Below are 13435 nucleotides of genomic sequence, written 5' to 3' on the forward strand. Positions count from 1 at the left end.
TCTGTATCTTTTTTCCTTTGCTGAATAAATAGTAAACTTTCATTACGGTTCAGTTTCATTCGGTACTTGAATATTCAGTTTTCTGCTGGGTTTTCGTGATAAAAAGAGATTTATGGCTTTTCAAGTAAATGGTTTTCTACCCTCTCGGTAGCGCTTGTTTTAAAAAAGAAAAAGTGTTTCATATTCGATACTGTTTCGATGGTTTTCTACCTCTCGTGGTGGCGTTTTAAAAGATAAAGGTTTCTGTGTGGGAAACAATTTTAAAAAAAGGAGCATTTCAATGGATTTCTGAGACTTAGCATTTCAAAACTCGTTTCCGATGTGAAACATTTCAAATGATAGTTCGGATTTATGTTTAAAAACTTGGAATACTGTCGCGTTGTAATGTTGAATGTATGAACGTCTGCATGTGCAGTTGAGATTGTGTGTTCATATGGTTGTGTTGTATTCTGGTTGTACTCTGATTGTTAGCTGTACTTGTGCGACGCGTGCAAATACAGGGGAGACTCTGTCCGTTGTGAACAGTGGATTTCCCTGTAATTGTGGCGGATCTGACAACCTCTGGGTCAGGTGTTTTTAAAAAAAAAAAAAAAAAAAAAAAAATTAGTCGTTTCGCTGTCTTCCAAACCGAAAAGGGACCCAGGCGTGACAGTGCGCGCCTCTCCGGCCATCGCAGGGTGCGGAGCAGTAGGGAAGGGGTAGCAAGGGTACAACGTCGGCGAGAGATAAGTAAAGCGAGTGCTCGACGGCGGTCGCGACCGTGGTCTGTTTAGAAAACTCATCTACCAAATACTATTGCCAACAAATAATATATCGAGAACATAGCAAAAGATTCATTTTCAAATAAAATTTTGAAACCTTAATTTCTCAATTTAGAAATAGAAAACTAAATTTTAGAAAATTTAGAACATAAAAATATCTTCAAGTTCAAAGTACAAACCAGTACTTAAGTTCTAAATAAATTTTCCTACGGCTTCAACTTGAATTTATTTCCTCTCTGTCTAATTAAAATCCTTTCATTTGGCTTTAACATCATTAGGTTGTGAAACCCTGCATGTATTTGAAAATGTACAGTAGTTCAAGTCAATCTACCATGTGTTTTTAGGAACATTAACTAAATGAGATTTCATAATAAATATAGATATTTCAATGCTTTCTTTCAAGACAAACTTTATAGGAGCTAACAAACATGCTCCTCAATGGCCGTTAGGTAATCCTTGGCTTTATCACATTCTGGAATTGATCCCCTTATGCTTTTTGATACTCTAGACTTTATGAGCATCAAACTTAAGCTGTTGGATCGCTCCTACTTTTCCTGCGCGGATTCCTGCTGTGGAGTCATTGGCCCCACTGCCTTAGGCGATTGCTCAACGCACAGAGCCAAATCTAAATCCATATAACCCAAAGTAAAAGAAATAATTTCTTTTCAATCAGAATAATTGTCCCCAGTAAGCATAGGAATACGAGAAACATCATTAAGAAATGCAGTAGAGGAAGAAGCTGCAAAAACAAAGAAAATATTGAACTTTATCGCCTACTATAAGATAATAATCTTTAGATTAGATAAATTCTACCTTCCTGTGGGCAGAGGTGCTACACGCATAGAATTCATCTACTTTAATAATAAGACTAGCAGAAAACTAATTTCTAAACAACAAGATTTCTGTACCTGTGGGCATAGGAAAACTCGCTATCTAGAAATTCAATCCACTATCTTATTCCAGTCAACATTCAGAAAATTAATTTATTTGACTGCAATAAATAGTCAAACTTTAATTCAATATCACTAATAGCTTATATATTTTTCATTATCTATAGGATGCTGTGGCTACTCCTGAGCATAATGAAAAATACAAATAACCTTATTTGACATTGAATGACTATTTAAAAATAAATTAGGAATCCATATGAATTTTCGGGTTAACTTTAAATCAATATCATCTTATAAAAATATCATAAGTGATCAAATATCATGACTATGATACTGTGGCTACTCTTAGACATAATTAATCTCGCATTAACCTTTATATGATATTGAATGACCGAAAATTTCACATTATTCCAAAACACAACGGAAAGATAAAGGTCCAAAGTAATTTTCTTTACAATTTTATGTGACTCAAAATTTAAAAAAAAAACTGTATGAAGTCTATATTCTCTACTCTTAAATTTTTATGATCACCTTATATATATTTAGAGTAATAATGCAAAAATATATCGTAAGATATTAAACTAAACATACTACTTTATATCATGAATAAACAAACAAGTAGAACAGAAATTATATATAACAAATACCAAAAGTTATACATAACTTTAATATATTGACTTCTAGATAATCGAGTCACAAAAGAAAATTATAAACCGAAATTATAAATATATATATACATATATATATTTATATCTTATCCTTATTCATTAAGAAAAATAAATAAATACCCTTTTTGATTGGACTGCTACCTCAGGCAGCCCCATGCGAGGCTGCATTGTACGGTCAACAACAATGGCCCTTTTGATTACTTTGACCGCCACCTAGGCAGCTCCATTACGGACTGCCTAGTGCGGCCCCTTGTGGGCCGCGCCTATTGCGTCCGGAAGGCGTGGTGGCGCGAGTCTGCCACGCCTCCCGATCTTCTTTTTTTTTTTAATGCTACATGCGGTCCTTGAGAGTCGCCTGACGCAACCGTGAGAGCAGCGCAATCCGGCCGAAACGCCGAACACCGATTCTTATGGTCAATAAATCTTGCCGCTAATTTTTTATTTTTTTTTAATCGCTTGATGCGGCCCGTCCGTGACGTCGTTTCTCCGAACGCCGATCTCGATTGAGGCCAGCCGACGTCACCATTAACGCAAACCAATCGGTGAATATATTTATTTATTTTTCTTTAATGAAAAGGAATCTTAAAGAAACGAAAATCAGGGAAAAGGTTTAGCTCTGATACCACATGTTAGAAACTTTATAAGAAACTAGATCGTACCTTCTGCCATGATTTCGATTTCTGTACCCGATTTGTAAGCGGCAATCCTTATTCGTGGTTCGTCCTCGTAAATAATCTGCAAGAAGACGGGACGTTTCGAGTCTAATTCCCTTATCCCCGGAGATGGAGTCGTCACAAACAATTAGATTAGGGGTAGACCGGGACTCCCGTATGTTACATATTTATATATAACTTAATGTAAGGACTTAAATAGATTGACCGTAAGGACTTAAATCACGTCCGTCCATCAAAGACGTGTCCAGATATATCCTAACCATAAGATCTAAAATATCTTTATAGATCGACTTAAATAGATTGACCGTATCTCTATGGATCGCCTTGAATATATCACGTGGGCCACAACCAACATGGTCGAGATGAGCGCGGCGGACGAGGTGAGTGTAGCGGCATCGGCGGCGGCCGAGGTGAGTGCGGCGGCGTCGGCGGCGGCCGAAGTGAGTGCGGCGGAGGAGGTGGCGGCCAAGGTGAGTGTGGAGGCGATAAGGAAAGGTAAACCCTACTTTTTGGGGTTGTGGAGAGGGTGGAGATTGGAGAGAAAGGAGACTATGAGAAAGATGGAAAAAAAAAAAAGGTGGGTTATGTGAGTGGAGAAGCAGCCCGAAAAGTGGAGTTTTATTTTTAAGAGAAAATTTTGAATTTCATTTTTATCCTATTTTTTGTGGTATAGTTAAGATAGTTATACCCTATTTTATTGGTATGTTTTTAAACCATCTATACACTATTTAGAAAAATTTTCCTACCAGTATAGTTGCTAAAAAATAATAATAATAATAATAATAATAATAATAATAATAATAAAGTAAGCATCTAAACAGCCGTAACCGGGTCGACCGCAACCCCCCTTCACGAAGGCCGTCGCCAACTTCTCCGCCCTCGACTACTTCCGCTTCTCCACCATCACCGCCGTCTCCGTCACCGGCGGTTACCTCTCAGGTTCCCCCCCTCTCCTCCTCCTCCGCACCCTTCGCATCCGCATTAGGATTAGGGTTAGGGTTAGGGTTAGGGTTTCTAATTGGGTTTTGGATTGGGGGATGGCGCAGGGATCAAGCCGAGCATCCGAGGGCCGTCCATGGTGAGTGGGGTACTGATAGGGATCATGGGCGGGTTCATGTACGCGTACCAGAACTCGGCGGGTCGGCTCACGGGCTTCTTCCCCAACGACGCCGAGGTCGCCCGCTACAGGAAGAAGTAGAGCGCCCCGTCGTCGTCGCCGCCGCCGCCGCCAACACCTGTAATTTCCTCAATTTCCTCGCGCTCTTTCGATTCGGCTTGAATAAAATGTGAACTCAGGCTTCTTTGATCCGTCGCGGGGTGTTTGTTGCTGAATTTTGTAATGGTGCTGATTTGGGGATGTTTGATCAGAGTGAGCTCTGATTTGTTTGTGACCGGCTTTTGGATTAGCATATCCTCATTTATCTCACAGTTACTTCCTCAAATCTTTCACTTTAAGTTTTGATTTCATATGTAATGCAGTAAAAAATCTTAAGATTTATAGTTTATTGTGCTTGAGGAACATAAGGGTTTAAGGTGGATGAGGCAACAGATGCAAGAGATCATATTTTGGTGATCTTTTGCGATTCATGAGTCTGTAAAATCCTTAAAATAAGTTACAAAACTGTAAAGTTGAAATAACCTACTCTTTTGGATTTGGGTAGGAAATATATATCTTATCTGCATAATGGTGTAGAAACTCATTGAGTTTGGTTGAAGTTTTCTATCTCCATGATTACGCAATTCTATTTCTACTAATTTCACTCTCTTCGCAGACAAAAAATCAAGCAGAATAAATCCTTGTTTTCAGCTTATCCCCAGAGCAGAAACCTCTGACTAGACTTTGTTTAGCATCTACTTTCTTTTGTGGTTCTTGATTTGTTGCTATTGTTTTGCTCGAGATTAGCTGAGTACAAAAGTATCTGCAGCTTCAAAAAATTGAAAAATTGTGTTCCTTTAAGCTTTGGTAATGAATGATTTGGAAGATCTTTATCAAGGAAACATTGATGTTTTGGTTCAAAGAAATTAAGATTTTTTATTGGAAATGTATTGTTAGATGGATAAGCCTTGGAATGTTTTCTATCTTAGGTATCTCAATTAGCGTATCCATTTCTATTTGACCTCTCTTTCCTCATAGAAAACTAAGGGTCCATCCTTCATACCTTTCCAGTTACATGGGAAATTAACAACTCTTTGACAATTGAAAGTATCGAGTTGTAATATTACTAGGAACAACTTTAACATTATAACTAATGCATATGATTCTGCTCTTTGAGCATTAGTTGAACGATTGGATAGAAGCAAATCACTGTGTGGTTGAAAACTTATTCACTTGAGCACAAGCAACAAAGAGGCATCTTTAGAGATAAAAGCAGTATGGTCATTTGGTCGTATATTGTTTATGATTATTGTCTGCCATAGAGTACCTTAGCGAAGGCATCTTTAGGCATTGATCAGGGTACGTTTGCTTCGTTTGTTTGGAAACTTACACAAAATAGAAAAAAAGAAGAAAAGAATTTAAGGGGGAAAGAAAAGTGGTCTTACCTCAGAGCACAAAAGAAAATAAGTGTAAATCCTACATCTCACTCATCCAATGGGTGGATTTTCTCCACTAATCACCTCCATGCGACAGGTGAAAACACCTCATCCATTAGATGGATGGGGCATAAGTTATACAACTACAAAATGGAGTGTATAGGTAGCATTATTTATAAAATATTTTGTGGAGGCTAAATGTAAAAAAAAAAAAGAAAAAAAGAAAGTATTTTGGTTGGGTAAATTACATAGAAAGTATCTAACCTTTTACCCAAGTTTTAATTTGTATCCCCAACCATCTAATTATTATACCTTTTACCCAAGTTTTAATTGTGTCGCCAACCTTCTAATTATTATAATTAGATACTTAATCTCTTCAAGTTATCTAGATTAGGCCTGGTCTTGTTGCAAACTCCGTTAAGTGGGGTAAGTTAAATGATTTCATTTTTTTTTTTTAAATTCGCGAGATCAAACCAAACTATATCACTAAATAAATCATACTGCGTCAATCAAAATAAGTCATCCTCCGTCCTCAACGTAAATGGCAAAGAACTTAATAGTTGGTACCCGAGGTACCAAATTTGAAGTCTTGTTGCATATTTTTAGTTAAGTCCATTTTTAATAAAAAATATGAACGAAGCGGATGACATGCTACCATTCTCTCCCAAAAAAAAGAAAAAAAAGTCTGCACAATTCGAGCGAGTTACATTTTTCAATATTTTTTGGATTAATTTCATACAGTTCCCTGTAAACATATCAAATTGCAAATATATTCCTACAAAGTTCAACTTTTCATATTTATCCTTACAAAAGTCCAATGATATTCATATTTATCCCTCTGGTTTGTTACCGTTAGAGTATTTACTATTTATTTTTTAAAAGAAAATAAGTGAAATGACATTTTTGCCATTACAAATATGTCTCTCCAAAAGCTTCAATTGTTAGAATTATGCAGAAATGTTCTCCCAAAAATTTTCAACAGTCATTTTCTTTCTTTCTATGATCACAAATAATATAAGAGCGGTAGAAAGGTCAATTTACCTCATTTACTAATTAGGGTTAAGTATTTTACTTATAGTTAACTATATTTTTCTAGTGGATCCTAACAGCATGGGTATACGTGAAAACGTTAGGATATTTGTAGGAATAAATATGAAAAGCTAAACTTTGTAGGAATATATCTGTTATTCGATATATTTACAGGGAGCTGTATGTAATTTATCGTTTTTTTTTACCAGTTACTACTTGATTCGGGCTGGCAGGAGCTCCACCAATCCAAATCCGTTTGCATCCCTACTTGTCCCCCAACTCGAGTCCCCCTTCCTCTGCGGCCCCCAGACCCAACCTAACCCATCGCCTTTCCATGGCCGGAGAGGAGCCGCCATTCTTTCCTCCACCGACTGGTAACAACCCTCTCGTTTTTTTTTTTATTTATCATTGGTTGTTTTAATCATATGGTTCAGTGAAATTGGAATCATTTGTTTTGTAAAGTCGAATTAGTTTCGACTTTGCTTGTATGGTATTTCTCACACAAAGCATTTCTCTTACATGACTACATCTTTGAATGGTGAAAAGCAAAATTGATTGGTAGAGATTTTGTTAATACTCTTCACCTATTGTTTTAGTTTTCGAATTTGGAGCTATCTAGTAGCTCGTTTTTTAAAATTTGAACTCTCTAGCGGCTAATTTTTTAAGATTGTCCGAAATTCTATGTGTTGGAATAAGAATGTGGTAGAAACTTACAAACTGGATAACCAACGTATTCAGAAACTGAAATCGGATTGGGTTGCTTATTTTGTTAACATTTTTAGATCGTTCTTGTCTTGAAATTGTACAGGGTGTATTCAAATAGCTTAAAAATAAAGTCGTGAAATCCTGCAGAGTTACATAATTTTCTACTTTATCATAACTTAGACCATAGATATAAACTCCATGAATTTTTTTTTAAAATTGTCGCTCCAGGGATTTATTTATTTATTTATTTATTTTGTGCTCCAACTCCTTGCTTCCTTTTCCTTTTTTCATCATCTTCTTTGTCCCGAATCCCCCTCTCTCTCTAAAACTCTCTCTATCTCTATGATAATGCGGAATCCGAACCTCTCAACAGCTTCGATGGTGGTATTGGACTTGTTTCCTCATCATCCTCATCAAGCTCCCTTTACGAGCCCTTAAGAATCTCCATGAGATCATCCTATTAACAATGTCTCTCTCTCATATTTCAGATGCTACAGTATCAGATGCTGATATGGAGAGGAAGATCCTTTTTGATTCAACGGCGAAGGTTTCCAGCATCTTCATGGATTTCATGATCAAGTAAGTCACTCACACACTACTTTTTTCTTTTCTTTTTCTTTTTATTTTCTTTTTTGTAATGCACATCTGAATCCTGCATTTCATTGTGAGAAACCAGTGATTGCATTTAGTTTTTGATGCCCATCAATGGATGCTGAATATAAAATATTGAAATCACTGTCATCTAATAGCTTAAGCATTTGGAGTAATTCGTATAGTCGTATGGTATTAGAGCAAGAGGTCCTCAGTTCGAATACCACCAAGCTCCTAGTTTCATTTAATTTTCTATCATTTAATTTAAGTTTACGTCTTAGGTCGTTCAGAAAGTCCTAAGTTCAAGGGTGTGGGGGAATGTGGAACATCAGTTATCAGAATACCGTTCTGTAACAATTTAAGCTTTTGGAGTAATTGTGATGTAGTATGGAACGAAAACAGCTAGTAGATAATCGAATTTAGGCTAACAGGGACTATGAATAAAGATGGAACCGTTAGGGTTTTAAGAAAACCACTAGTTTCTTAGATATATTGAAAAGATCATCCAAAACAACCATTATCTGATTTGCATCCCTTTTATATTAGGGTTACAAGGTGCTCTTCAAATCCAGTCCTTGATTATGACTTATTGGCTAACTTTAAACTCTAACTGTCAAAATATAATAATAAGTCGCATGCTAGTCACATGACAACTAACTAAATAAAATAAATAAAACAATCGAAAAGTAAAACATAATATTAAAGCTCCTGTATCAAATTGGTTATTTTCTTGTGGTGTCTTAGCAGCTCCTGAATTCGAATCCCACCAAGCTCTTAATTTCATTTATATGTCCTCGTTTTTAATTTTAGCACACGAATTGAGTCTATTGTAAGGTCTTAAGCTCGGACATGAGGGGAGTGTTGGATATAAAATATTAAATGCCATTTTTCTTCATTACCTTATAACTTCATATTGGACTGTGCTAGGGGAGTGCTAATGATAGACTTTAATCTACACTGTGTGGTGTTCAGCTAAGAAGTATTTGCATGCTTCATGGTCGTTTGATGGTTTGAGTAGATTTCCTTTCACGAGTATTTTCTTTATTCATGGCTCACGGAACTCATCTAAAATGTGGTGCATATTGAAATGGGTACCTAAACTTTGAAAGTTTTGATTTTACTATCTAATAGTTTTTTTTTTTGAATAAATACTCAAATTTTAAAGTATTTGCTTTTTTAATTAATATCACAGAACATTCCATAATATAAGAGATTATTCTGTTACTTGACGGTATATTCATCAAAAGACATATGGATACTGCAAGATTAGATACAGACACCTGTTTTGAAAATCTTGTAAGGTTCAGTGGTAAAATAAAAATATTTAAAGTTCAGGTACCTATTGTAAATGCGCTATCATTATGGTAAGTTCTGCTGGGAGACTATTTCTTTTCTTCATGATTGTTAACTTTCTCTCAATTGATGGTGGAGATTTCAGGTTATATCTGATGCTATTTTGTGCATCTTTACTGTATTTGCTATTTATTTCTGTGCAATTAATCATGGTTCTCATTCTTGAACCTTGAAATAATCAAGAACAAACGCTTTATAGGGTTGCAAAGTTTGAGGAGCTAGTTGATGTGGCAAAGCAGTTTCTTATGAGATTGCATCAAGAGATAGGTGATTGTCCCTTTTTACTTCTCATTGGAAAGCCATTGAACTAATAGTTGCAAAGTATTGTTCCAAAACCTAATAGATGATTGTCATTTCTCTGTTCAGCACAGGTCATGTAAAAACTTAAATACAAGGAAATGGTATTTACTGTTGTCTAGTCTCTTTAATCTTATGCTGATGTGTTCATAACCCGATAATATTTTCCTTCCTCACAGAATACTTCAGAAGGCCGAAACTTGATGGTACATCAAAGATTGTCGATGAGATAATTAGATCGAACTTCACTGAGAAAATGAAGGCATATGTGGAAGCTGGGTGCAATCACTCCTTTCAAAATATTCAAAATATCAGTCAGAGTAAGTCATTGTAGTTTCAAATAAATGACAAAATTAATTAATAGAGTACACCCTCAATAAGATCAAACTCAGAGGTTAACCTTTAAGGTGCTAAATTGTTTGGTAGCTCATTGTATGCAAAAGCTATTAAGATAAGCAAATGGGAGCTTTGGATAAGCAACGATTGATTAGTCCTAGGTGATAAGCTTGGGCTAGCCTTCTTTTGAGTCAACAAATAACCATCAAGTAATTTAGATGAGAAATTTTGTCGTCTTGTACTTTTTGCCAAGTTATTTGCCCTACTTTCCTACTTTGTAAATCTGCTGTTTTCTATCTGATACTATTCATTTATTGCCCTTTATTTAGCTTAAGGAATTTTTTATTTCTTGCACCTCCTATCCACTAACAATCTATTTTTGGACGCTGAGGATTCCCTTGCCATAAGCCTTCGTAGGTGGAATAATGAATTCCTTGCTAAAATATCTTCACTTTGTTTATTCTGCCAAATAAGGATTTCACATCTTTCTTGCTGAAAAATGTCTTTCTTGCCAAAATTTCTGTGTTTTGCTTTTGATTCACTTATATTGACGTTTCTCCCTTGATAGATAATGGTTATATCCAAGTAGTAACTTCTCTTGTTAGAATGGAATGGTAATAAGAGAAAAATATCTTTATTTTTGGTTTGAGTTGCTTTCTTATAGCTTATTTTCCTCTGTTGACATGAAAATTCTTGTTGAAGTTCAATCTTGCGAAGAAGGCCTCCGAGACCATTTAAAGAAAGGTGCCTTTCATCTCCTCTTATTTCATATGATATTTGCCATTTACTTACTATTTTATATTTCTTAGAATCAACATCATTTTAAAAGTTGATCTGAATTTCCCTATATTTAAATCTTTTAAGCGTATCGGCTAATTGATTGCATATTCAGTTAAGCACAAGAGTCGAATTGGCTTAATATTAAGAATGCGTACAATGCTATGTTGATTAGTCCTTTTAATGTGATTCTTGTCCACGGAAATAACATAGAAGTTGCATTGACTTAAGTTTTGCGTGTTCTCACTCAACAAAGAGTTTAATTTGTAGTGTCATTGTGAACGATTAGATATACATGCAAGGAATTGAAAGAGGCACTTTTTTTTAAGAGAGAGAAAGGTAGCACGCTACCCGCTTCTTTCATTTTTTTTTAGAAATGAACTCTATTAGAAATGTGAAGCAACTAGGCTTCAAATTTGGGACCTCTAGTAGCAACCTTCAAGTCCTAAGCCAACTGCGTTAGGTACGGTCGATGAATTGAAAGAGGATTTTAAGTTCTTAATCGGATAAATCACTGTTTCGTAACATTCTGCCTTGGACTTTTAAACATTTATGTAATAAGCAAGCACTGTTTATAGTCATCCTCTGGATTTATGAAGTATATACCCTGCTATCTGAATATGTATACATGAATCTTCTTACCACGAGCCATGCAAAAGAGATAATCAATGTTTGCTCTGTTTGCTTTCAAAAGTGTCAGGAACTTATGTCCAATTTGATCTTAGGATTGGAATTTTTGTGGAACAAAGGAAGAGGTAAATTGGAAAGGAAAACATAATGGTCTGTATATTGCTAAACATTGTATAATCATACTTGTGCAGAATTAGAAGAAATTACTGTAGTCATGTTTTTACACATTTAATTGGAATTAAAATCATTCTTCTTTCTTTCTTTCTTTCTTTCTTTCTTTCTTGTCTAGAATTTATTTTTCTTTGTTTTTTTCTTTTTTGGCATGTCTAGATGAGCTTTTTGGGCACTTATCTTTTTGACTGATCTCATCATTTTTAATGTAATTGAAACTGCAATATTTCATTATTTTTCTGTTTGGATGAAGCATTAATCACGTAGATCCAATCCAGTAATTCGCAGGAAACATGAAAAACTTCTGTTTCATTATGGTTGAAACTTTCTCTCTGTTTTTCTCTCTTTCTCTGGCTTGTCCGCCCTTTCTTTCACCTATTACATGGCACAGCGTCAGATTCATGCACAGAGTGCTTTTCTATTTTGTACTTAGTAGCTATATATATTCTATCAATTTCTCAGCGAAAACTCTGCTCGATGAAGTCGAATGCCTCGCCAAGGATGCATATGGTATTACACAAGCAACGAATCAAAGCACCTCTAAATTTTTTGAGAACGATGATTGCAACAGCTTGATAGATGATGTTCTTCCTACTGAGGTACGCCCAGTTAACAGCAACTTCTCTAATTAATTATTCTTTGTAACTTCGGTTGTGATAACCATCCAAATAGGTACTTGGTCTGTGCTGAAGGCGACAAAGTCACTAACTAATCATAAATAGACTTGCTATATTGTCCTAGCAGTTGCTATGAGTTAAGATAAAAGTTTTGTTATAAAAGTTTTGTTGTAAACTTCGGTAACTAATGATTAACGGTCATATATTCAAGTAACTTAAAAAAGCTTTTTATCACTTATATTTGGTTGTGTGTGTTTATTTTTTGTGTATATTATCTTCGCGTTTTGTTCTAACTTTCGTCGGGATTCAAGAGTATTACGAAGTATAATGACAAAATCACATCTTTTATACTCTTAATTGACTTCACAGAGTTGTCTGCATTGTTCTAATACTCTTTTTATTGCCTTTTTGTATTTTCTATTATAGCAGGATGAAACTCGGCCTTTACATCTTCAAGACAATTTAATTTTATATGTTACTACAATGATGGTTATCTACGGCATGTTGAAGCTTGACTATGCCATGCAGGTAAACATGGATTTATAATTCTATCCTTCAACATTTCCATTTCACCTATTTAAGAACAAAAACCCAATCGAAATTTGCAACTCTATATATATATATATATATATATATATATATATGCTGCAGGAGAAAATCGTTCAATCTCTGAATCTTAAGACATCATCATCGGAGCTTGAGAGCTATTGTCTTATGTGGGATTTGCGCCCCTATATAAACGACAGCGTTATGCATCGAGCTTGGAAGTACGTTCCGTGATGTGCCGCACTGGATTAAGAAGCTTTTGGTGTTAAGAAGAAGCCCATCGGCTGTGGCTTCTAGAATTGCTTCGCTACTCTGGAAAGCACTTCTGTGACATCCGGTCGTTGAGAAGGTTTGGAGCCTTAAAAGTTGAAATGAGTAACACTGCCACAATATCGGAGGCTCCTATTTGAAACTTTTGTTGGTAGATGAAAAAAGCTGGTCGTGTCATGCTTCTCTGAAGAGCTCTACTTCGAACAACATTTCTGTAATGTACAAGAAAGAGTAAAATGGAATTTCTCAAAAGATGGTATATATGTTTGGCTGCGCTCATTGGCTGTAAAGATGTTGCAATTTTTTCGCAAGTTGTTTTGAGTTAATATTCAGGGGAAAAGATTTCGAGTTTTTTATATTGTGAGAGTAGATCTCGGCCCTTTTGATTTTACTAAACGGGCTTTTATCAGAGGAATATAATGTGGCAAGAATAAAACATTTTATTAATCCTTTAAAATATCGGATTTGAAAAGCTACCTCCGCTATTGGTTATTTTTTTGCCAAAAAAAATTTAATCTTAAAAGATTAATATATTCTTTTGCAAATCTTATGTATTCCAAAATTTTTAATTGAGTGCAAAAGACAAAT

The 13435-nt window shown here is 35.4% G+C and overlaps 2 protein-coding genes across 4 annotated transcripts; both read left to right on the top strand.

The window, feature by feature from the left end:
* LOC109723256 lies at nucleotides 3347-6877 on the top strand. The gene is made up of 4 exons (XM_020251608.1): nucleotides 3347-3403; nucleotides 3821-3932; nucleotides 4040-4230; nucleotides 6764-6877. The coding sequence occupies exons 1-3, from the start codon at nucleotides 3347-3349 to the stop codon at nucleotides 4189-4191; spliced, it is 321 nt and encodes a 106-aa protein (XP_020107197.1). The 3' UTR covers nucleotides 4192-4230; nucleotides 6764-6877.
* LOC109709843 lies at nucleotides 6877-13203 on the top strand. 3 transcript variants are annotated; one of them, XM_020232186.1, is made up of 8 exons: nucleotides 6877-6928; nucleotides 7748-7838; nucleotides 9403-9470; nucleotides 9680-9820; nucleotides 10539-10580; nucleotides 11877-12013; nucleotides 12458-12559; nucleotides 12683-13203. In XM_020232186.1, exons 1-8 carry the CDS (start codon nucleotides 6889-6891, stop codon nucleotides 12809-12811), a joined length of 750 nt encoding a protein of 249 aa, XP_020087775.1. In that variant the 5' UTR covers nucleotides 6877-6888; the 3' UTR covers nucleotides 12812-13203. The 3 variants fall into 3 exon arrangements, with proteins under 3 accessions (XP_020087775.1, XP_020087786.1, XP_020087793.1); XM_020232197.1 differs by having other exon boundaries at nucleotides 12461-12559; XM_020232204.1 differs by lacking the exon at nucleotides 6877-6928 and adding an exon at nucleotides 7625-7643.

Source organism: Ananas comosus, linkage group 1, assembly GCF_001540865.1.
Source record: "Ananas comosus cultivar F153 linkage group 1, ASM154086v1, whole genome shotgun sequence".
In the NCBI taxonomy this organism is placed as follows: Eukaryota; Viridiplantae; Streptophyta; class Magnoliopsida; order Poales; family Bromeliaceae; genus Ananas; species Ananas comosus.